We start from the raw sequence: 26554 nt of genomic DNA, 5'->3' as shown, positions 1-26554 counted from the left end.
TTGCAAGAGAAGACAATAAACATTAAAGACAGTTAAATAACCACAAGAGATTCTGCAGGTCCAGGAAATGTTGAGCAACACACAAAGTGCTGGAGGAATTCAGCAAGTCAGGTAGCAACTATGGAGGGGGATAACAGCTGGGCCAAGACCCTCCGATATGGTTGGAAAGGAAGGGCCAGAGCAAGAATTCAGTAATTAACATTTTCACCTCAACTACTTATGGAAGTAAATGATTTTAATACTGCATCCAGGTAGACATCACATTTCTCAAAGGTCCATGAACCCATGAATATTGTTTGTACTGCCTTGCTGTTGCAAAAGCAATGTATCAGTCATAATAAACCTTCTTCTGATTCAGTCATTTGGGAAGAACATGTTATTTTTTTCCTTCCGATATTATCAGTCAAATCAGACCAAAAAGTATCAAAATGCTAGTTCTACCCTTGATCAAAGTATAAGCTCAAACATTCCCAAAGCTTCCCAGCTATCAATGAAGTTTCATTCACAATCCCAATAGAAGAAAAACACTTTGATTTAGAAGCAGCTGTCAGCTTCCTGATTTGATCTGTGATACAGATGATATTATTACTAAAATTTTGACGATGAAATTGGCAATGTGCCAATTAGAAGAATCATGAAGGAACTTAAACCCAAGCTGCAAGACATTTTCATAAGGCTTATAGTCATTAAAACATTTTTGTCCCTCAGACACTTGAACTTTACTCTGTATGTCCATCTACAATCTAATAATCCTCATGCATCTAAGAATTATTTCTCCTGACTGAAGTCGTGCATGCACCAAATTTCCAGTTTTAAATAATAAAATCACAGCCATAACGTTTAAAAAGAATTTTGCGCCTTTATTGGAATGGTGCAAGGTTTTAAATACACCACTGATTAGATTATTTGGTTTAAATCAAAATGAGGCTCTAGAACTACAATACTGGTCCAACAGTCTTTTTTTGCAGCAATAAACAAAAATGCATTCAATATTCAGAAAGCACTAGCAGGCATCTGTTAGTTTGAGTAAGAAATAGTTCCCAAAGCACTTGCGGAGTTAGCCATGTTTGTTATGGGAAATACAGTTCATTATTCTTTTGGGAACAGACTGGAGTCACAAATAACCAAAGTTACATGGCTCAAACCATTTTAGAGCCTATTTGATGAGGATATATGTTTTAGGCTTTTGTGAAGTTTCTCCAATTAGAAGAGGACAGATAACTGCAAGTAAATGAAATGTCAACTTAAAAATGAGGGAAATGAAAAAAAAAATCAACTTATCCCTACAAGTGCTTGGATTCCTGTCAGGAAAAGTTCAGTCTGCAATGCTTGATGGATGTTGGGATGTTAATTATACCCACCTCATATACAGACTTCAACAAGTTATACTAATAGTCATAACATTCCATCCTGGGCAAAGAAAAGGTTCTTACAATAAAGATATGTATACTTCTAGTTCAGTCGTCAGAAATCAATTTATTTCATTTTATGCTAGAGATTTGATTATTTGTGCAACTCCTATTGATCAGTACCTTCACATACTCTTTTCCAAGTATTAATTGTCTTTATTTCACTTTATAGATTACCTAATGTTCTAATTTTCCCCATCTGATGTATAAAAAATCAGTACGAAATATAAACAAGCTCTTGTATTGTACACACTGGGTACAATTCAAGTATGGTAGAGCTGACCTTCCAGTCTCATTCAAATCCTACAAGTCTTGGAGTTCCCATCAAATGCATCATTTTAGGGCATAATCTGATCTAAAACCACTATAGAATTTTCTTACAAATTAGTCCAAAATGTTTAATATAAAGAAAGATTGTTCATATTTTGGCTTAACACAATTTAGCCCATTTTAAGACACTCAATTGTTAAGTTTGCCAACCACATACTGTTTGGTCATCTGTTTTAAAAGTTAAGCCAGTTTAATAACACAACACCAGTCAATCCAGACCCAACAGGCCCCCAAAAGCAAGGCTTTCCCTCAGCCCTTAGAATATTGAGCTCAGCCTTAAGACATGACTCCAAAGACAGGGTTATGGCGACAAATGCTGGGGCCAATCTCCTCATAATCTTTTTTGGTGTGGCATACCTGGTAGAACTCCGGCTGCAAAACAAAAAAAAAAGATTCAGATTAACACTTCAGAAAACCAGTGTGTTTTCAGGACACAAGAGGAAACAGGATTTCCCCAGAGGCTTTAGGTAATCACAGGGAGAACACACTTGAAGTCAGGATTGAACAAAGGTTGCTTGAGCCACATATCAGGCAAAGATAAAACTGGGCTTTCAAAGCAGCACATTGAGACCCAAGTATTGTGCCCAGCATAGGGTATTTCCAAAGCTTTCAGCATGGAAAAGTATTATCTTCAGTTATATGCAAGTACATTAACAGTTAACTCAATCAGCTGCAGACCCACAAACCATAAGGTAAGCTGGTGTTATTGTGTATAGATAAATGTAACATTCCTTCATAGCAGTTATACCCACATCGAGCTAGACCCACTGAGTGTCACTACATTCTTAAATATCATTGCCAAGGGCTTTACAGTTTTTATTGTTATGATGTTATTTGTAGGAAGTCTCCATCCCCATATCCTGTAAATAATGAACACTTTGCACAGTGGTAATGTTTACATTGCTATTGAATGCTAAAAAACAGCAAGTATAAGGCTTACAATTCCTGCACAGTGTGAACAAATTTCTGTACATAATTCCATATTTGATTAAAATGCAGCAAAATATAGCATTTGTGTTAAAGTAAGCCACATACATCTTAGTTGAAACAAACTGAGTCCGAGGGAAATTTTGTTTCAATAATTCTAGCAATTATTCAAAGACTAAAAAAACTGAACGCCCAAGTCTTATAAATGTGAAGCAGACAAATTTTACCAAAATGTTTACTCACAGTGGATGCTAGCATGGACCCTCCAAACCAAACTGCATATCGCTGCATGTGGTGTGTGATCACTTGAACATCAATTGGTTTAGGCTACAAAATGAAACATATCCCTGTTATATTATTTTTGAAAACAAACTAACTATTCTAAGAAAGTTAAATTGAGATTTCTAGTTTTGCTACTATGGAGAATTACTTGGCCTATTGATCTAGGACAGGGGTTCCCAACCTGAGGTCCACAGGCCCCTTGCTTAATGGTATTGGTTCATGACATAAAAAAGGTTAGAAGCCCTAGAAGAAAATTACACATATTTTGAAGAAAATTAATCAAATTAAAATAAAGATCGCATTTTATTGCAATAAGCATGCTCAGCATGAACAGTACCCCTTTATGCCATGTATCCCTTAGCCATTAAGATATTTGATTAGTTTCCTCTAGTTAATTGTGCCCGAAGTATTGCCAGGCAACTGGTGAATAGCACATCATGAAGTACAACGGATTCTGGTTAATTAGGACACCTCAGGATCAGTACATTTTGGTCCAATTAAGCGGCTGCCCTAATTAATTGAAGTTGCATGGAAATAATTAAAAAGGTACAAAAATAGACAAACTATTGTTTAATGGAGGAACAAATTATGTATTGAAATGAAATACAGAACAAATTAGAATATTATCAAAACTACCACAACTATAAAGTTGTGTATTAATTCCTAATAGAGGAATTCATTCTGTGTATGCTGATGTGATCTTTTGATTGACTATAAATGAACAAAATCAGTGCTGATATGGACTATCTTCAAACAGTGTTTTCAATGATTACATCCTCCAAATCTTCATTTCAATTAAATAACTTTCAAGATGATTGTTGATATTTTCAAATTCTTCGCAGTTACTAACTCGAAACAGTGAAGTTGTTTCACTTTCACTTCTAGCTGTTTCTGGCACCTCAAACCTTGAATGCTTGAAATTGCCATGAGCAAAACAGTTCTGAATTGTCTTGTTTATTACTCACCAACTATCAGTGACAAAAATCACTGCCTTTTGAAAACACAATTGATGCCATTTCAAAACTGTTTGTCTCAGCACGGTGTAGTGTCTAATGGCCACATGACACTCACGCGACTGACTCTAGTTAGAAAATGTTCGGTAACAGTCTCCAATTAAGTTGCATAGTGTCCCCAATAAATAAAGGGAATCCCAGCCATTTTCTCAATTTGTTTTGGTTGTTTAAGAGTTATCCCAAGTAAGTGGCTACCTTGATAAACTGATGGCCCAATTAACAGGAATCCAACTGCATTCTAGACAAAAATCAATCATAACCCCCAGTGCTTCACAAACTATTGGGAAACAAGATACAACAAACATTCTTACTGTCAGTTGGTTGCATTCCTGTGAAATCATAAGTTGAATACAACTCATTGCAAGCAAAAAAAACCAACTTAGATAAATTTCTATAAATGTGTAGTGACATATATATTGATTGGCTGCAATTGACAGCCTGGTATGTAAACACCAACTCCCTTGAACAGAAACTCCTGCAAAAAAAAACACAGTGGATACAGTCCAGTCCATCATGGGTAAAGACCTCTCTACCACTGAGCACATCTATATGAAATGCTGTCACAGGAAAGTAGCATCGATCATCACCCAGGACATGGTCTCTTCTTGTTGCTGCCCTCAGTAAGGTGATGCAGGAGACCCAGGACTCTCACCGCCAGGTACAGGAACAGTTATTACCCCTTAACCATCAGGCTCTTGAACCAAAGAGGATAACTTCAATCAACTTCACTTGCCCCAGTTTTGAAATGTTCCCACAACCAATGGACTCATTTTAAAGGACTCTTGATCTCGTGTTCTCAATATGTATTATTATTTCTTATTTTTGTATTTGCACAGTTTGCTGTCTTCTGCACTCTGGTTAAACACCCAAATCGGGTAATTTTCCATTGATTGTTATAGACTATTGAGTATGCCTGTAAGAAAATTAAACTGTTGTATATGCAGACATACGTATTTTGATAATTAATTTACCTTGAACATGAGAAGTGTAACGGGTGTCTATAGTATAAATCCAAACAACCTCTGTGGGTCCAGCGTCTGCAATCTAACTCTCCAAAAAAAAACAAACAGCAACTTCTGATGGGTGTACTAGCTAACTAGGAGTAACTGAGAAATGATATACAGGGTATTGTAAGTAATGTTTGCACAATAGACCTACACTTCCTTTCTGATTGTAAATCCAAGTTCTTATACTACAGCTATAACAAGGATACAAGCTATACCATCCATATTTCAAAGGCTATTTTGAAAAATTTTGCCAGAAGAGTTGTTGATTGAGACTTTCTAGTCTGGAAACAAAAATTTTTTTTACAAATCCTCAGAATATTTCAACTTGATTCAGAGCAGTATTGAAATACAGTTTGAAATCAAACTGCCAATCTAGAAGAGCAATCTGCCAATGAGAATAACATGTTTCAATTGTAACTTTGTACAGAACTGAACTTAATTGGACTGGAAAAATAAACAGGAAAAGCAAACAAATTCTTAAAATAATTTCAAAAGCAAATCAAAATATAACAAGTTAAAAAATGTAGTTTTAGAATTGTCTATTAGAATTAGAATTGTCTAACAATTTATCAAAAAGTGCAAACCTTTAGTTTTCCACCACTCAATTCTTCACTAAGTTTGAGCCTGGCATCTACTGTCCGCTTTAGGTCCCGTTGTAAACGGCGTCCAAAATCTCTAAACATGGTTGAGCCACCAGAGAGGACAACATTCTGCAAAACAACACGTTATACATTTAATCTGCAGGGCTTTGGTCATCTTACAAATCATCTGGATAAAAAACAATACAAAAATTACACTAAGATTCTGATGTAGCCTGATTTACTACTGGATGATTCTACCCTAGCCTTCGAGAGAGAAAAAAATAGAATGCATGAATTTTCACTCATACTTTTTTTTAAAAAGGGATGAAAATGCATAAGGTTGAAATGGTCAGCATCAGCCAAATCCTGGAAATTCAGCTGCAAGTGCAAAGAACTTACAGATTTGCAAAGAACCAAATGACCAAAATCTAAAAACACAAGATAATGTATTGGGATAGCTTTCTAAACTTACCGACGTGAATTAATATGTTAATGCACAAGGTACTGTAGACAAACTAAGTTAAGACAGCTCTACTAGAGTAACAAGCCATTTAATTGTGAATGGAAAGCAGCAGCCTAGCCTGAAAGGTGAAAGGATCTTCCAGTAAGATGCAGCGGACTCTTGTGGGCCAAACAAAGGTGCGTTTTTGTTTGTAAAATTTGTTGCTTATGATCAAAAGACAATTCTACTCCAAGAACATTGGGTACTGCAGGGCTACTCGCTGACTGGAGTAGCTGGATTGGTGTTGACAGCAGAGCCTACCAGTTTGGGCTCAGAATAGTGAACACGCTGTTGCCCATTATTCGTTGGTGCAGTACAACCATGGGGGATTGTCTTGAACATTTTACTTGCAATCGCAAGATGCTGTTGGAGGGCTTGCCTGTTGCTGCAGACCAGGGTTAGCGATATGAAAGCGCTAGAGCGTGGCTGGGGTCTAGCCTCACCCATCGGGGCTGCCCTACCATGTTTAAGCGATGGAATGATAGGTTGGATTGTGTGTGTCTGCATCATTGATTGCTGGACATTGTCACTCAGGGTCTTGAACTATATATGTTTTTTTTGAGGAAATACGCTTCTTTGCTCGATATTTTGAATTATGTTACTCACTATTTTTGAATGTTTGCTTGCTATTTTGAATGTTCTGCACCTTGGCCCCAGATGAATGCTGTCTCATTCAGCTGTATCCATGTAGTGTTAGAGTGATAATTAAACTTGATTTGTTTTGTTTTGATGTCAGGCTTAAAGTGATTAAAAATACCAAGTTCCCACGGACACATGGTATCCACCTCAGAACAGATATGTATTGAGATTGCAAACTAATTAAGACTAAAATTCTGCTTTCATGACCAAAAGAACCAAGATTGCTGGAAGAGTAAACAGCATGGCAGGAAACACACATTAATTGTCAGAAGAACACAGCATCTATGGAAAAGAATAAGTAGTTGATATTTTGAGCTGAGACCCTTCGCCAGGATTTCACATTCAGTTTGAAGGTGAGAAATTTAAATCCAAAGCAAATAGCACAAACAACCAGCAGAGAGAGAGTTTGATTAAATGAACAAACAAGTATTGTACAAAACCTACAATAAAATAAAATGCAAGTTTTGTACTTGGTGAAAGTGATAAGGCCCATTAAATTATGCAAGATTGCATAATTTTGCAATACAAAAGGATCTTGATGTCTTGGTATACGAAACACAGTTGTTATACAGATACTCCAAGTAATTAGTCAGGATGACAGAATATTGTCCATTATTGCAAGGGGTATGGAATAAGAAAATGAGGAAGCTGTAACTTCTCAGGACACTAATGAAACATCATTATATCAGGGTTGAGGGCTCATCCTATTTGTCTTATTGGGAATGCTACCTATTTAAGCAGCATTATAAAAGACTTTGCAAGCTTAATTCAAAGTGGAAAAACAAGACAATATAAAGTGGGATAATCCTCTGAGCTGGTAACCATATAGCTTGCTTCATGAACTAGTATATGAAGGCAGCCACACAAAATAACTTTAACCTGGACCCCTATTATAAATAACAGCGTAAAGCTAGATATCTTTGCACTCTGAAGGACTGACAAGGTTTGCTCAATTTAGGAAAAAAAGGAACGAGCAACTAAATACTGAAAATAACATTTAAAAAAATTAATGATCACAAATTAATTGAGTATCTTAGACATAATTGAGTGTTCAATCAGAAAGTTTGCATATTATCTCAATACACCTAAATAAAAGTTCAAAAGAACCACACTGAAATGCTGCATAATTGGAACACTTACCTTATACAGTGGACGTCTAACATCAATAGGGCAGTTCTGAATAACTTCATCAACTACTTCTGAAATGGGCTGTGTGAAATCAGGATTCGCAAACTAGAGAGAAGGAAAACACTGTCCATCACTAATGATTAATGAGAATAACACATACACAGCAAGTTGTTGAAAAGTAGCAATGCAAATTTGTTAAGCACAATTAAAAAGTTACCTCTGGGTGAAAGAAAATTTCAGGGCCCAAAAATCGCTCATAGCCTACATCAATGGTAAATTCCTTCTTAGAGATGGCATTGACTCCAGTATATTGTTTGATCCATTTGGTACCATCTGTGTCATATTTGCTGAACTCTTTCACCAAGTCTGGGCAGACATAACTGAAGCGTTCCTTTAATTTAGTAAGATAAAGTTTAAACAAAAGCAGGAACACAATCAAATTCTTACAACATTATTTTTATCTTTAATGTACGTTTAAACATACTACGTTAAACATATTGAATTTAAATGTAATAGCTAACAATTTATAAACAAACAGTCCAAAAAAAGTCCAATATAAAACAGTAATTTTATATGAAAATTAGCACTACTGTTTGCTAAATACAAACAGCATGAAACCTAATTACGCAGTCCACTGAATCCAAGCTGACCAAGCAGCCACTGACAATACTCCCACATTGACCTATTTTACTCTCCCCTCATTCCCATCAAGTACTGACGCTGATCTTTACAGTGGCTAAATAACCTACTTATTCAAGAGCAAGTGTATTAAAAATGCTTACCTTGACATTTATATTACATATACCATAACAAACTCCTTAACAGTAATCTCTGAACAAATCTTCAGATATTATTCTAAATGGTCCCATCGCTCATACTTTCTTGAGTCAATGAGAAATTATTTCACATTAGGGCATTACACTGTTTTGCTTTTCAAAAAAAAAACAAACAACTGTACCTTTACAGCCTTTGCAGTTTCCAGGGACTGTTCCGGGGGTATACCCACTTCTCGATCTCTCAAAAGTTGCTGGATGAAGTATGTAATATCTCGACCAGCAATAGGAATGTGCTTAATGCAGCTACCAATCACATAACCTTCAGCCTTTAAAAGAAAGTAGTAAAATAGATTATTGACAGTAGTGAAAACTGAGGGGAAGAACTGAAAACTGGCAAAGATGGAGGACCTCCAGTTGCCCTAAAAGCCAGCAGCATAACAGGCAGAAAGTAATACCCCAATACAAATTTGGCTCAGGTGCCTTCACTATGAATTCTAGAAAATCCAATTGCAAAGTAGTTATTGGTCTGTACTTTCTACAGAAATACTAACAAACATGATGACATGCCTTGAGGCTTCTCAAACTTACTCTTCCATTTAGTAAGATTTTTTTATTTATTTTATTTATTCAATTATTTTAAGATAGTTACATAGAATGGATAGAATACTAGAATAATGATAGTAAGATTTTGTTATTGTGTTAATTTTTCTCATTGTTCATTACAGTTCAAAACATTTAATGTACGACTTAATATCTGAAGTTACAGATCAACAAAATTCATTGATGTCAAATGCCATCCGAAAGTATATGAACTTTCAGATGGTATTTGATAAGTATCGCTTAAGGGCATTGTACAAGATATACAAGCCTGGTATTAGGGAATGTGTTCATTGCACAGAAGAAAGTCAGAAACAGATTTTTAATCGAATCAGGAGGGAAGGGTGTAACTCAATTTCTGGCCCTCAATTGTTTGTGATTTATACTAACGATCTGAAGAATATTTTGGCACTGCAATAGGTTGCTAGAATAGGCACAAACTTGGTAAGAAAAAAAACAGGTTCTCCTTTGATAAATTGCATTAAAGTTAGTAGGCAGGTGTGGCAAGTGGCAAATGCCATATTAACCTTAGTTGCAAAAAAGATTAAAGAAGATTAAAGCTTTGATTTGTCACGTACATCAAAACATAATAAATTGTGTCTTTTGCATCAATGACCAACAGAGTCTGAGGATTGTGCTGGGGTAACCCATAAGCGTTGCCTTGCTTCCAGCACCAACATAGCACACTCACAACTCACTAACCCTAACCATAGTCCCTAAAAACATGGGAAGAAACTGGAGCAGCCGGAGAAAACCCACAGTCACAGGAAGAACATACAATCACCTTAGGGATGCAAAGGGAAATTGAACCCAAATCAGTGATCAGTAAAGTGGCTTCTCTAACCGTAAATAGGTACATTTTATTACAGCAGGGGTTCCCAACCTTTTTAATGTCACAGACCCCTACCAATAACAAAGAGGTCTATGGACCCCAGTTTGGGAACCCCTGTATCAAAGTCATGTGGAATACTGGCAAGGTCACACCTGGAGGACTATGCAGAGTTTTGATCTCATTATTGATGAAGGGATACACTAGCTCTGGAGGCAGACCAACATAGACTCAAGCAACTGATTCTTGCAATGAGAGAGTGATCCTAACACAAACAGCTTAAACACAAGATTTTAACACTTCTCCTTAACTGATACAAGTAGCTAACCTGCTCTCCGAAATAGGTTGGGGTCAGCTTACACAAAAATTACAAATAAATTAAAATTTCCTTTATTAGCAAAGTTAATGACAAAACATTTGCTTGATGGGGAAATACCAACCTTGTCAGTCATACAAGTACATACAATAATAAACTGAATTTATGGGATTAGATACAGAAACCCCTGCATTAAGATGATCTTGATAAAGATGGACCACAAATTCAACCCTTTGTTTGCCTCAAACAGGTTTAGTGGTAGTAAAAAGTGCAAGATGCACTTTAGCAGACCAAGTTGATCATGAACAGCAAAATTTACCAAATGGAGTTGTTGGACGAGTCTGAGGTCAACTATCCTTCAAACCACAGGAAATTGCATCAGTCCCACCAGAAATGAAACACATACTAGTTCTTGGAATTACAACATTTTTAAATCACCAATAGCATTAATAGGGAACTATTATTATTCAGTGCTGAGAAAGAAAGGATGTGTTTTTGACAACAATGTAATTAGATTTGCAAAGAATAGCAAAAGAGAAACGTGTCCTATTGCAAGAAAAAAAAACTCAGCTGGTCATGTGGGAATAAAACTAAATTTGAAAAATAAAACAATGGCCTAGAAATTCAAGAGGACGAGTTCTGACCTGCATTTGTACACAAGCACATTTTAATCTTCAATATTAGGAAGTGCAGGATCACAGTGCATTCAAAGTAGAGTGTCTACTCTTTAACATAAAGCAAAAATACCCAAAATAATGCAGGCCCATGCTTATTGAATTGCAGTAATCTGCTTGTCTTCAACCTACATGCCCATTTTTGGCTCAGTCCTTTTTTCCATTCCAAATTGTCTGCTTTACAGTTAGAATCATGACCTCTACTTGTAAGATTTTTATACTCATGATCAAAGGGATCAATAGGCATATAGCTGTATAGCTTTTCAAGATAAGGGGGCGGGGGGGGGGGGGATGGGGCAGAAATGGAGGTGGTGGAGCTGAAAATGGGACCAGCCAGGGAAAACCAGGTAAAGTTAATACTGACTCTTAACTGTGACACTTAACTACACTTGGCACAAATTATTGAAATATCACCACAAACTATGGATCCGCACCAAAATACAGTATTTCAATTAATAGATATCAAGGCCTTATGATGATTAAAGAGGATCAATTAGGCAATAAATATTTTACATGACTAATTATAAGTTACAGATTTCTTTTGGTTCCACTTCATTTTGTATCACACATTTCATGCCGATTTAAGCCTTTAAGAAATCATGGGACCACTGATTACTTGGGACAACCAACCCATCTATAAATGCCATAATTATGGTAGTAAGACACATTCTTAAACACTCCCTACTCAGTAGACTGAAGGCATTTCAAAGCTTTGCATAGAAAGTTCCAGGATTTCGACCCAGTGACAAAAACAGATCAGCAATATATTTCAGATTTAAGAGTCTATGTGAGAGGGAAAGGTGAAAGTGTCTATTTTCTAACACCTTATGCTCTTAGTTATCCAGGTGGTAGAAATCTCTGGTTCAAGCCTTTTTGGTCATGACAAAACTGCTGGATTTACTCAGTAGATCAAGAAGCATTTCTGTAGGCATGAGGCTGGTTGAAATTTCAGGTCAAGACTCTGCAACAGGGCCGAGTGTAGAAGGAAGCATAAAGTAATGAAAGGGGTTAAAATGCAAAGTGGATCAGGTGAGGTGGTGCATAATGAGCAGATGGAGCTACTAGAAGAAAGTAAGGATCTAGATAACAGGTCTGCAATGGTGAACAAAGGGACAGAGAACCCATGTAGATGGGCAGAGGGAGAATGGAACACTACTGGGGCATAAGTTATCCATGTGGAATATGGGGTGCTGTTCTTCTAGAATGCATTTGGTCTCAACATGGCAGTGGAGAGGTATGAGACAGATAGGTTGGCGTGACTATAAAGGGGAAGATGACATGCACCAAGACGCTCACAATGGGTATTGTGAACAGAGTGAAGATGCTTCACAAAGCAGTCAACTACTCTGTGCTTGGTCTCACCAACATAGAGGATGCCACGTCAACAGCATTAAAATTAGTTTGGAGGAGCAGTATGCAACATGGAATGAGTCTACGTCTCTGAGTATTAGGGAGGGAAGCAGCACAGGGACAGGGGCTGTACCTCAGGGAAGTGCTAGGACCAGGGAAGAATAAGTGGACAAACATCTATAAGGAACACTTCAATTAAAGCAGATCAATCAAGTTCAACTTCAGTTTGAAGGTAATTGGGATTGGGCACAGAACAGTTTGAAAATAAACTTACCACTGGAATAACATGAGTGACACCATCCCCACTATCAATAACCGTTCCAGTCAATGTTCGCTCACCAACTTGTCGAGACGTCCATGAGGCAGCTAAGGCAAGGACAGCCTGAAGTCAAACAAAGCTAGTTATTTTTCAATCCAAAGCTGAAGACCTTTAGAACAAGTTATACTCTATTTAGCAGTAACAATCTTGAAACAAACTACAACATATTTAGAAACATATTTGTCATGCTCATGTTGGTGAAGGAGAAATCCCATGCTTATAATTTGAACAATTCACTAAACAGGTTATCTGCATATCACTGGGGACAAGATATTTAATTTTCTCTGGTATTAGAAATTAAGGAAACCAAGTGATAGTCTTGTAGCATTTTGTAACCATGAAGGAAGAATAATTTGTGAAGTTTTGATAAGAACATCTAATATACTTCAGGGTAAGGCATAATAAGAGTATAAAAAAAGTTGATAAAAGGTTGGAGTATTTTTGTGCAGCATCAGTATACAAGATTATTGAAATAACACGTATAACTACTTTATTTACTAATACAGTTATACAAAAGCAACAAAATGTTACCTCACCTGGACAGCGATGTAAAGACCTGGTACGTTGAAAGATTCAAACATAATCTCAGCAGTATATTCTCTATTTTCAGGTGTATTTAATGGAGGCTCAGTCTGTTGAAGATACAATAAGCCTCTTAGTAAATGGGAGCAGACATATTCCAGTTATCTGCTTTACTTGCTCATAATTCAGAATGCATACTATAATTTACTTCAGCTTCTACTGAAGAGAATTCTAGAAGAGCACAGGAATAAGCTTTCTGTTTGACATGTTTATGCGAATGATAACACCAATTTAAAGTAAACTTATTTGTCAACACATGGTTTACATCCCACCATTCCCTACTTAAATACCTCTTAAAGTTACTAACTCTTTTGCCACCTCCCCTGGCGGTACTTCAGGGCACATCATTCTGTGTACAAAATAAAAACCCTGCCTTATAAATCTCCTTTACATTTTCCCCCTCTCACCTTAAAATATACACCTCATCGTATTTGACATTTTCATCTGGAAGATAAACTATCCTGTCAATTTTATATACCTCCAACAGGTCAGCAGCCTGTGACTCTCCACAGAAAACAATCCAAGTTTGACGAATCTCTCCATAAAGCTAATAATCTCTAATGTGAGTAACATCCTGGTGAATAAAAACTGCAACTCTCTTCAAAACCTCCGCATTCTTCCAGTTAATTGCTTATAATACTTCACGTGTGTCTGCAGTTTTACACAGCTGCAACATGACACCATGTATTTTACTCAATGCCCTGACTAACGAAGGTGAGCATGATGTACACCTTTACTACCCTAAGTACTTTTGGGAAGCTTAGTATCTCTGTGCATCCATGTTCCTAAGGGTCCTGTCATTTACTATGTATTCTGCTCTTATTTGAATCCCATAACTACAATGCTTCATGGGTTAAATTTAATCTGACATTTTTGTATCCACATTTCTAACTGATCCACACCCTGCTAAATAGTTTGATAACCTTCCTTTCTATCCACAATTTTGGTGCCATTTGCAGATTAACTAATCAGCCCATCTACTGTACACTTAAACCAATTCATCCACATACATTATAAACAGATGCCCCAGCTCAAGGTCTGAGGAACAACCACTTGTTACAGATCTCCAGTAAGAATAATGCACTTTCACAACTACCCTGCTTTCTATAGCAAAGACAATTTGAATCACTCCACCAAGTCAAAATGTACCTACCTTGCTGACAGCTTTAAAATGTATATATATGATAATTACTGCCCTACCTCCATCATCTTCATCACCTCAAAAAACTCAAGTTTATAACGTGAAGTTAGCCAGGCTGACTATCCATAACAAAGACATACTATTTCAGATATAAGTGGAACCTATGCCCAAGAATCTTGTCGAATAATTTCCAGGGCACAAAAATTTGTTGGATTATCCTCATTGATCTTACAAGATTAACAGTGGATATTCTCCAGCCACCTGTATCCTTCTCATCTACAGGCGAGGTCCTAAAGATCGGTTAACATCTTGTCTCTTTCAATAAACTATGCAAATTATGTTGACAAGACCCCAGGGGTCAAACACAACCATCTCCCTTCGATACCAACATTCCTTAGAATATCAGCATACTCCTCCATGAACTCATCATCTTCCATGTCTTTCTCTTTCATGAACACCAATACAAAGTTCTTGTTTAGTATAGTACCTCATTGTGGCTCCAGGCATAAATTCTAAGTAAACGTTCACTGCTACTTGATGATTAAAATTCGATTTTTAAATCTTTAAAAATATATTAATGTTATTGTGATTTTTAATTAAAAATCTTCAATTACAGAATTAGCATAAAGTAACAGCTGTACTTACCAAAAGAAAATAATGGTCTTCTGGTTCTGCCCTAAGGTATTTAAAAATAACCTGTTCCATAAATCTCTCCATCAGATCCCAGTCTTCAACAATGCCATGACGAATAGGCCACTGTCGCAGGAGTAAAGCAGACATCAATATTAATTTTGTAATTAAGAAACTTTCAAACTGAGTAATAAATAAAATATTGTAGACCTATCAGATAGACCTTCAAAATTTAACAAGTAATAAGGAAGTTAACGTCCTAAGTAGGACTCATACAGTCACTTACCAAATTTCTTATTAGGGCAAAGATACAAATCACATACTTCTGCATTAATTGTTCCACTTCCAACAGTGTAACATGACTAACTTAATACTAGAATACACACACATATTGGTAAAGTGACCATTTACCAAACTCAATCCATTCACAGCCAAGTGTACATGATACAGCAAGCTACGAGTCAAATTTATTCTCATTTCTGAAGATTTCTTGTTACATTTACAAACATTTTAATATTAAACAATTTTTATTAAATGCCAAAATGACCTCATTTCATGAACTTACCTTTGTTGCATAAGTAGGTTTGTCTATTGCTTCATCCCCTATGAAGAAATCCAAATCATCAACTCCTTTCATCACCCTCCTTTGCGCCTGGTCACCAACCTTTGCAGATTCCTTGATTGCAATACCTTACAGTAGGTAGAGAAAAAATGTTTAGTCAACAAATAGTTTATGTACAAGAAAATAAGTACGCATTTAAAAAGAGGAAATGTTTTGTCCATTTCAGAGAGGCAAACAATGAAATTTAAAACTTAGTGATATACAAAATGATGGAAGCCAGAAGTTAGAACAGAGGATACTGATAAAACCCAACTCAGATAATGTGCTTCCATCATTTGCTGTTTTTAGTTAATTTGATTTTCATTCACAAATGCCTAAACTTTCCCCAGCATTGTTTCAGATTTGCAAAACAAATAAAACTTTGCACAGATGAACAATTGTCTTCAAAGCCTTCATCAAATATAACTTCTGGCCCATGAGCAACACTTTCAAATACTTTGTATTTTGAATTGTGTTGTATTGAGGTATTTTCAAAAGATCAAAGCTTAAATATAAATTCAGCTGAAGATAAATCAAATAAAAATAGTAATATTTCAGATGCCATTGAGGATTACACTAGTTTTGTTTAAAGATGTTAGCATTAAAAATTTACAATACAAATAAAAAAGACTGCTTTTGGGTATAATATAGGAAATAAGTAGCACACATACAATATTAAAACATGTAAATGCAGGTAAGATTTTAGCTGTTGGAAAACATCAATGACTTATTTTTTCAAGATTATTGAAATTAAAACACCTGCAGATATGAGAAAATTACACCTATTCTTGTATTTTATTTTCATTTGCAGGTCAATATAGTGAGAAAGTTGTAGTATTTACAACCTTTAAATTATTTAAAGAAAATGTGGGCTTGTATCAAGGAACTTAACGCTGCCAAGCAGCACAGGACCATCCTGTTAATTATCCCTTTCAATTCCAACTTTCATAATCAGATACACCAAACTAATTCTAAATATATTCACAATGTCATCCTCTTGACAAAATGATTGACAAAATTTATGAACGCTAGTTCAACATGAATTGAGATAAGATTAGAAACATAGAAAGCCTACACCACAATACAAGCCTTTTGGCTCTCAAAACTGTGGCAAACATGTCCTTACCTTTGAAATTAACCAGGGTTACCCACTGCCCTCTATTTTTCTGAGCTTCATAAATCTATCCAGTGTTTTAAAAGACCCTATTGTATCCGCTTCCACCACTGTCGCCGGCAGCCCATTCCACGCACTCACCACTCTCTGTGTAAAAAAAAAACTTACCCCTGACATCTCCTCTGTACCTGCTTCCAAACACCTTAAATCTATGCCCTCTCGTGCTAGCCATTTCAGCCCTGGGAAAGAACCTCTGACTATCCACATGATCAATGCCTCTCATCATCTTATACAACTGGAATATACTACTACATATTAATTTGATAGAGAAATTGGTTTATCTTTCATGCTACTGTATGAAAAATGCTGCTGTAAAATATTTACAAAATGCTCTCATATCCTTAAGTGCTATAACTATTGTAATATTCACTGACACAAGTGTATATAAAATTATAGGCACAGACAATAGAACAGTTATAGAAACAATAGAACAAACAGAATGCTATTAAGTAGTACATAGTTCTGCTATCAGAACAGAATCCAGAGTTTTGGTTTCAAATATCTTCTTGGAAAATGATAGTTTGCACATATTTAGTGACATTAACTGGTTAAAATATCAATAAAACAAGCCTCAATTTTTAGCAAGAGACTTTATAGACCTGACTAAACAATACATTTATATGTGCCATTGGTAAATCTGCTTTTAGCCTCAATAGAAGAACACCACACAAATGAAGGCAGCTTCAGGAAGCCAACTCACCGAGTGAAAGCAAGAAGTTGCCAAAAGTGCCAAGGCTGTGGACTTGGCCAAATACATAGGAAAGGCTGAAGGATATGGACCAAGCTTAGTTGGGCATTTTGATCTTCACAGACTAGATGGGCTGTAGGGCCTATTTCCATGCTGTGTAATTTTGCTACAAGATCAAATATCATTAAGGTTATATTGTGGTGTTGTCACACTTCACTTTGCATTTACTAATACAATTATTACAGTTATTGAGACAGGGTTGGAGAGTAGCAATTTGTGTCATTCACTAAGCTATATTATACTATTAAGTTAAGGGTGCATGAAGGATACACAACAATGTTGCAAGACCTGACGATTTGAGTTACAAGGGATTAGGTAGACTGGAATTGTTTCCCCTGGAGTAAAGGACCCCAAGGAGTGATCTTGAAGATTTACTCTATAATATAAAGGACACACCGGGCAGGCATTCACAGTCTTTTTCACATGTTTAAGATAATTCAACACTAGAAGCCATAGATTTAGGGTGACATGGGGAATATCTACATGAGATTTTAAAGGCTCATTTTTCTCCCAGAGTGTGGTACAAAACTGCCATAGGTGGTGGAAGAGGTAGGTGAAAAGAGCAAATATTTCAGAAATGTTTGCACAGTACAAGTATGCTCCTCTCCAGGTTATGATCATGTATTCAAACAAATATTGGAGACTAGTGGGATGAATTTATCAGCTACTGTGGAGCTACAGGCTGGGTAGAAATGGGGCATTTCCAGGTTCCTTCTCTTCCTGATCACTGCAGAGCCACAACTTTCAAGGGGCTAAGCAGAGCTGGGAGTGTTGAGCACACTCACTTGCTCACATACTGGGTCAGTCAGGTCGCAGGCACCCATTCTTCCTATACCTATTTGATCTCCCATCAGCTTTTTGAGAATTTCTTCTGTTGAAATTCATTTCTAAAATATAGACTGTTCCGGTTATCAAGAATGTCACGAATGGAACCCTATCATTACCTACAGCCAAATACATTTAAACTCAGTTTTTCACAATTCCTGACATTTAATCTAGAAAACATTCCCTGTCTTAGGTCAGTTAGGATCACTACTTTATTTTAAAACTGTGAAATGTCAGAATAATAGTAGAGAGAACAATTTATTTCAGCTTTTATTTCTTTCATCACTTTCCCAGTGGGTCAGAAGTTTACATACACTGTTAGTATTTGGTAGCATTGCCTTTAAATTGTTTAACTTGGGTCAAATGTTTTGGATAGCCTTCCACAAGCTTCTCACAGTAAGTTGCTGGAATGTTGTTCTATTTCTCAAGACAAAACTGGTGTAACTGAGTCAGGTTTGTAGGCCTCCTTGCTTGCACATGCTTTTTCAGTTCTGCCCACAATTTTCTATCGGTTTGAGGTCAGGACCTTCAGGCATTTGGAAATTGCTCCCAAGGATGAACCAGACTTGACATCATTTTCTGACCTCAATCCGATAGAAAATGTGTGGACAGAACTGAAAAAGCATGTGCGAGCAAGGAGACCTACAAACCTGACTCAGTTACACCAGTTCTGTCTGAAGGAATGGAACAAAATTCCAGTAACATACTGTGAGAAACTTGTGGAAGGCTACCCAAAGTGTTTGACCCAAGTTAAACAATTTAAAGGCAATGCTACCAAATACTAACAAAGTGCACAAGGGGTGATTTTTAAGGGATGGCCTAAGGTAGGAGTCAATTTTAGAAAACCTAGTACACTTAGTTTTCAACATAGATTTACACACTTAGTCCAGCGGTTGTGGAGCATACGGATCTTGGACCTCCAGAAAGTGTCCACAGCAAGGAGTGATTGATAAGTTCCTGACCCAGGGTATAAGGAGACGAGTTATACAGCTCTCGTTATATACACATGCAGTTCAACTCAGTGATTATGCAGAAAGTTTGAAGTTAATAACTCATCGGGTGATTGATAAGTTTGTGGCCTATGGTAGAAGGAGATGAGTTAATAACTTCAAACTTTCTGCATAGTTATGCAGAGTTGAACCGCATGTTCTTAGAAATGCATACAATATTAATGTTATAAAAAGAAAGTCAAAAGAAAAAATGATTTTTAAAGTCATTTACTATTTTCATTGTATATTGATTTTATTTAGGCCGATGGATTCTTTGTACATGACAAATTCCAGAGTAAAAGCATTGATCTGTTTACAACAATCATTGGAACATTTAAGGCATGCATCTCTGAATGTCTCAGTTTGATGTACGGAAACAAAATCTTGGCAAAAAAAAGTGTTAATCTCCATAATTTACATGAATCACTTCCTTTATCTCTGGCAATATCAAATGATCAGTGGTGAGCAGCATTAATAAAGAACATGATATATAAAGTAACTATATGAGGATGAGTAAAGTGATTATGAAAGCAAAATATACTCAGCTTTTTCTATCTCAATAAGTAGATGATGGTTCTTTAAACTTCACTGAACTGTGTTTCTTGGCATATTCTAATTCAGACAATGGCTATCTTTTAGGACACACAATGCTTAGCCACTTCCTTCCCAGATGGCAAAAAAATTGCAAAATTAGAGGGCGCATGAAGCTCAAGCACTACTCTGAAGCTAAAATTTTCAATGCACAGGAAATAATCTTTTTCCACCCAAAAAAGCTACAGCAGAAAGGAAATGCTGTTACTGTGATGTGCAAAACAATGACAGAATAAACTTGTGGCCTATTTGAAATGCTTGCAGAGGTGTAATAAAACTGCTTCCAAGAATGTAACGACTTGCCTGGCTTAAAGGAAATATGACTTTGTTTTAAAAACCATGTTTCAGCTCAAACACATGATCAAATGTTACGGTAGGCTTTCATTACCCTACATTATGTTCCTTCCTGATTTCAAATTTTATCAGCACATTTTCGTTCTTACATCCTGCTCTCCCCAAATGCAGTTCCATTTCCAGTTAAAAAGTAACTGCCAATAGTAAAAATCTGAAATAAATTTGTAAAACACTCACAAGTTCTATAAGATTTAACATTTCAGGTCAATCATCTCAATCAGAAAGAAGGGATTTTAAATGTGCACATACACACAGGTGGAGTGGGTGCAAACGCTCCCAATATTAGTAAAATCATCAGACATTATTCTTGAGCTAATTGATTGCAAAATTCTGGCATTCTTGTACAAGGAATATATGGTTTAACTAAAAGATCCTCATTCCCCATCTCTTAATGGCTAAACTACATACCATAGTTTTGTGATCAAATATTAACTTTGGGCTCAGCATTCCAGGATAAACTCATCCTATTTGGCAGCAACAATGCATCTTGAATTTCTGCAGATGTATTGTGGTGAGCATTCTACCTGGCTGCATCACTGCTTGCTACGGATGGGGAGAGGGGTGGGGTGGCACTGGCCTCCCCAGCATCAGTACATCTTCAAGGAATGGTGCCTCAAAAAGGTGTTACTCATCTTGAAGGACCCCTATCACCCAGGACATGTCCTCTTCTCTTGGCTATCTTCAATTAGGGAGGTGGTACAGAAGCCTGAAAACACACACTCAATGCTTCAGGATCAGCTTGTGCCATCTGATTTCTGAATGGACATTGAACCCATGAACACATCTCCACCCACCCCCCCCCCCACCCCCAACACACAAACAAGAGAAAATCTGCAGATGCAACAGTCAAAATGCTGGAGTACAGTCAACATTTCAGGCCAAGATCTTTCATCAGAACACATGAAGAGTTTCAGCCCGAAACATCGACTTACTCTTTTTCATAGCTGCTGCCTGGCCTGCTGAGTTCCTCCAACATTTTGTGTTAGTTGCTCATTATCTTTTCACCTCTTTTTGCACTATTTCATTTTTTAAAACTATACTTATTTTAACTGAGCTTATGTATTCATTGTACTACTGCAGCATAACATATTTCATGACATATGGCAATGATATTAAACCTGATATTAACATTTTATCACAGCTAGATTTAATTTTGATTCAGAATTTAAAACATACAACACTAAATAATTATGGAATTAATTTATTCTGTTAAACTTTCTTTTGCATGTATGGGCATAAATAAAATGTCCACATTTATTAAATTAAATTTGTACTGAATAATTGAAAAGATGTATTTGCAGAAGAATTAATCAAGGGTTTACAGTTTAACGTCAAAAAACTTACTACAACCCTATTTTCACTAGGATTAACACAAACTATGCCTAGCAGCTGTTAATATTCCATTATTTAAATAATGAATTAAACCTTGGGATCGCTCTCTCATGTCCATCACCTCATTTCCTTTCATAGTATGCACTGTTACGAATGTGCCACAACTCTGAGTAGCACCCTCCTTTTTGAGAATCGCAAGATCGCTATTAATTCGGGTCTGGGACCCAGGAAATGAGAGACATCCAGAATACACAGGGTTTGGAATGTGTCATGGCCTCAGCAAGACGGAACCATTGATAACGGCTATTGTCTCTTGGAGACGGAATTGTGTATTGAGTACTGTACTATTCATTGAAGCCACTCAGGGGATGACCAGAGTGGGCTGGTTGAGGGATTGCATCATCCCAACCTGATTGACATCTGAGACCCCGTGAATAAGGATAAAAGAGGGTCTGGGGAACAACCCCTTTAGATGCACCAGATGAAACGCTAAAAATCACCTGACAGCGTTTAATAGCAACAGCCGGTGGGGGGCTCGCGTGCGTCCTTTCTCTTTGCCTGGGATTGGGGCCTTACCATGGAAGAATGGCTTAGCTAAAGGAGAGGCCACAAGGGAACGGCCACGACAACGAGACTCTGAAGGATCGAAATCATAAAAAGGAAAAGCTGGCAAGTTTCTAAAAATCTCTCTAGACTCCAACCAAAGACTGCAGCCTGAATAAACTGAGTGACTTTTATATTTCCATCGGACAATACATTATCCCTTAGACAACGATAGAGCTTATTTCTTATTGATTATTATTATACCCACACTTTTAGATTTAGTATTGACGACGTATATTATCTGTATGTTTGCATGGATATTATTTTTGTGTATTTTTACTAATAAATACTGTTAAAAATAGTACCATCAGACTTCAATGGACCTCTCCATCTTTGCTGGTAAGTGACCCAGTTACGGGGTTCGTAATAGCACGGTGTTTCAAAATTAGAGATACAATACCTGGAAAGATGCACAAAATATCCTCAACATATCTACACTTCAATGTAAATGGAATTATGGATATATAGTTATGTGCAGTTGTTGCTATTCTCTGCGATTTAATCTTTATGCTAAAATAGCTCCGTAGGTAAACCCAATCTGAACATCCACTTTAGATCTTTACCAAAGTAAAAATCATCAATCTCAGTTAACTGAACAATGCACAAGTTCAACAAAACAAAAATCTGTATATTTTCTTCTGAGAATGCCTACTGAAACACTTTTTTGGATAGGAGGTCTCTCAGTAAATATATTCCAAAACTTATTTCGTTCTCTCTGTGTCATAGTTCAGATTTTCTGGTAGTTCTATCATATCTACGATCTTGTCACAGCTTGTGTGTAGCAGACAGGTGGTAGCTTCTCATTTTCACAGGCTTATTTTCAATAAAGTCAAGAAATTAAATTTTAGAATATTTGTTAGGATTCAGATAGTAATCTGTCCATCTCCTGTCAGTAATTGACATTACCCATCATACAGCTCCTGCAAACATCATGCTTAAAATTATTGATTTTTGTTAGATATCCTATTTCCCACAACAAGCTAGCACATTGATCAAACCAGTGCTCAGATGAAGGTCGAAATATTAACTGTATTTGCATAAAATCTGGGCAGTTTAATGTAAACATTCCCCTTTTAAAGGAGTCGACTTGAAGACATTAGAATTAACCACTATGTTCAAAGTTGGCATATAAGACAGCTTCTGTGGAGATCAAAACTTCAGTTTTATTAGCTTTCTCTCACCATAAATGCAGCTTAACTCAAGCATTCTCAGGTTTTTTATGTTTTGTTGCTGCCTGGATCAATGGTGTTTTGTTTTGTTCTATTTTAAGTGCCTTGTAAATTGTCCTTAGAAATTCTTAAGAGTCCATGTATTCAATATTTAAAATGTCTCCCACAACTTTTTGAAATTTGAAACCAGGAAGACTTTCTATAAAAAGTTGTAATTCAATCTCAATATTCACCAGGGTCACTTCATTAATTGGCACTCCAAATTTTAGATTGGTTAAATCTGATCTTTATAGCATGTAAAAGTCACAGAAGACATACAATGTTGTCTCTTTTCATTGAGAAAAATCTTATTCTATTCCTTGCATAAATAAACACTTGAATTTAAGCCATGACTATAGTAGTAGTAACAGAACATGATCATAATGCATAGTTTTGCATCCAAGTCTATACTGCCTCTAAAGATATTACAAAATCTGTAAATAATCCTTGAATTTTATGTGAAAGTAAATATTCTATGGAGACAATTTACACTGCTTACCCATTGCCCATAAAGTGCATTTTATTTTCATTCAAATTAAATGCTGCTAAATTACTTCTACTTAATAGTAGGACTCGAAAATGGAAATTAATTTGAAGATCCATCTTAAAATCTCAGTAAGTAAGTTTAATTTTGTATCTGTATTTATTGCTAACACTGAAATACCATACTTACATGATGGAATGATGAACTGTGGCTCTGTATTCCCAGCATAACCAAGCTTGGTGTAGCTGCAAAATGAAAAGAATCACTTGCTTCAGAAACCATTCTTGTAAAATTAATGACGCCTTTGTCCTATAACTGAAATCAAGTCATCCCTGCTCATCTTCTAATGCAAGTTATAAATATTCTCAAATTTGTTTCCTTGGCAACTACAATCCCAGTTGCACAAATTTCAGTTTTCCATTTTGCTCCCTTACAGGCACAATGCTGCAATGTGCAGCTGTGATTCACAAGTTTCTGAGGGACCAACATCCTCATATATATGTAGAAAAGTCATGCTTGAATGATTCATTTGAGACAGAATTTTAATACAACCCGACATATGAAAGTCTGGTGGAGGGAAGCAACAATGCTTCCTAATGTACTGAAATTTAAGTATAGGACGTAGATCTTTAAAGAAAAGTAAAAAGTTAACATTTATTTTGGTCATTCATATTCCCTCAACAGGACAAACTTGACAGACCTCTATGCACAAGTATCGATTTTTCATATATCCAATGGGAGTCAGTCGTGAAACAGAACAGACACCAGCCCCACCCTATCCACACTGACCACCAAATACCAGGTACATTGATCTAATTTACCAGTCTTTGATGTCTCTGTGATTCAAGCGTTAGTTTAGATACTTAGGTGGGAGAGTGCCACGACTCAGTATGTGCTAGATTCCAGACACCCCCCCCCCCCTTCCCACAGGTATAACAGGTTCCTCCTTGCCATATGCCAGTGCTATTAAACCTGATTCCCTTATTTAAGCATAAAACACTACAGCACAGTACAGGCCCTTCAGTCCATTATGCTGTGCTGAATTTTAAACCCACCATGATCAATTTAACCCTTCCTGCTTACCCTATCACCTATACTGCCGATAACACCACCTCCCTCCCCCCCCCCATCACTAGCCACTGTGTGACACTGGTCCAATCACCTGAAAATTATGGACTCTCATATTATCTATTTATCCCTGGGGAAAAAGGCTATCCACTTGATCTAAACCTATTATCAACTTTTACACCTCTATCCAGTCACCTCTCTTCCTCCCAAGATAAAAGCCCAAGCTCACTCAACCTGTCCTCATGAGACATGCTGCTTGGATTAGCGAGCATTCTGGTAAATTTTCTCTGCGCCCTCTAAAGCGGGGGTTCCCAACTTGTGGTCCCCAGACTCCCTGCTTAATGGCATAAAATAGGTTGCAACCCCTGCTCTAAAGCTTCCCCATCCTTCCTGCAATAGGTCAAACAAAACGGAAGACAATATCCCTGTTCGTCCACAGCGCCATGAATCATGCATTAATCATATGTTCTAGCCTCAAATTCAACCCCGCAAAGTGAATCACTTCACACTTCTCCAGGTTGAACTTCATCTGTCACTTCTCAGCCTAGTTCTACATCCTATCAATGTCCTCCAACAAAATTCTGCACTGTCGACAACTCCACTGACATTCATGTCATCTGCAAACTTACTAACTCGCCCTTCCTCATCCATTTCTTAATATAAATGCCCTGCATGGTTGTGTCCTGAATCATTGTTGTACATTCTGCTCACACATGACTGCACTGCCAGGCACCCAAGTAATCACATTGTCAAGTTCGTCAATGAAATGATAGTGGTGGGGCTCATCAACACCAGATTCAAAAACTTACTTTCCCCCAAGCAGCAAGGCTGATTAACACCTTAATCCAGTAACCTACCACACCAACCTCTATCTGCACTACGTTAGTCAGAGTCAACTTATTTATAGACACTCCTAAACCTAAAGTAATGTTATGCACATATAATCTATCTTTACAAGTCGTCTTATAAATGGGGTTTTATTTCCCTTCCTTTTTGTGCTGCATCGGATTTGGAATAACAATATACACTTGTCTGCTGGAAATAACATTACAAATATGACTACACATTTTTCCAATCAAAGATTTTCAATTATACCTTGGAGTAGAGAGCAGATCAAGGAAGCAAATACCACACTGCACTGGAGAAGCCTTTCCCCCCACAAATTTTATGCTCGGGGACTTACACTGACAATGACAGTATGCATTAATCATCATTGTCCCTAAACTGTTGCCCTGACGATAAGGCCAGTCACTCTCATCATCTGTAGAAGTCAGCTTTTTGGCTGATTAAAACCGTAGCTGTGATAAGCACAGATGTAAAAAAAATCTAATTAAATAATGGTAAGTTGATTGTCAAAAAGAGAATGCCACTTGATAGCTCTGATGATATGATCTTCGACGACTGAGAATTGGGCATCCATTAGCCAGTTTGCATTCGGTATGTTTCTTGTTAAAAGTAACAGACAATTGTCTACTCTGCCAGTGTTGTAACCATATGGAATCATCCCCAGTGGAAGCAGAGGTCAACAGAATCACATCCATCATG

The 26554-nt window shown here is 36.8% G+C and overlaps 1 protein-coding gene across 1 annotated transcript in view; it reads right to left on the bottom strand.

The window, feature by feature from the left end:
* Positions 1–834: 834 nt before the first annotated feature.
* Positions 835–26554, bottom strand: part of LOC132392449 (actin-related protein 3) — a 30750-nt gene continuing 5030 nt past the window's right edge. The window contains exons 2-12 of the mRNA XM_059966306.1: positions 24131–24186; positions 15598–15722; positions 15048–15158; positions 13216–13311; positions 12635–12742; positions 8777–8920; positions 8036–8209; positions 7831–7923; positions 5553–5678; positions 2910–2993; positions 835–2111 (exon numbers count right to left, since the gene is read on the bottom strand). Coding sequence (XP_059822289.1) covers positions 2016–2111; positions 2910–2993; positions 5553–5678; positions 7831–7923; positions 8036–8209; positions 8777–8920; positions 12635–12742; positions 13216–13311; positions 15048–15158; positions 15598–15722; positions 24131–24186 — 1213 coding nt within the window. The 3' untranslated portion in view covers positions 835–2015. The remainder of the gene's footprint in view (positions 2112–2909; positions 2994–5552; positions 5679–7830; positions 7924–8035; positions 8210–8776; positions 8921–12634; positions 12743–13215; positions 13312–15047; positions 15159–15597; positions 15723–24130; positions 24187–26554) is intronic.

This window comes from Hypanus sabinus, chromosome 4 (assembly GCF_030144855.1).
Source record: "Hypanus sabinus isolate sHypSab1 chromosome 4, sHypSab1.hap1, whole genome shotgun sequence".
Lineage (NCBI taxonomy): Eukaryota > Metazoa > Chordata > Chondrichthyes > Myliobatiformes > Dasyatidae > Hypanus > Hypanus sabinus.
Note: the sequence above shows the minus strand (reverse complement) of the source record. Positions and strands in the feature narration are given on the sequence as shown.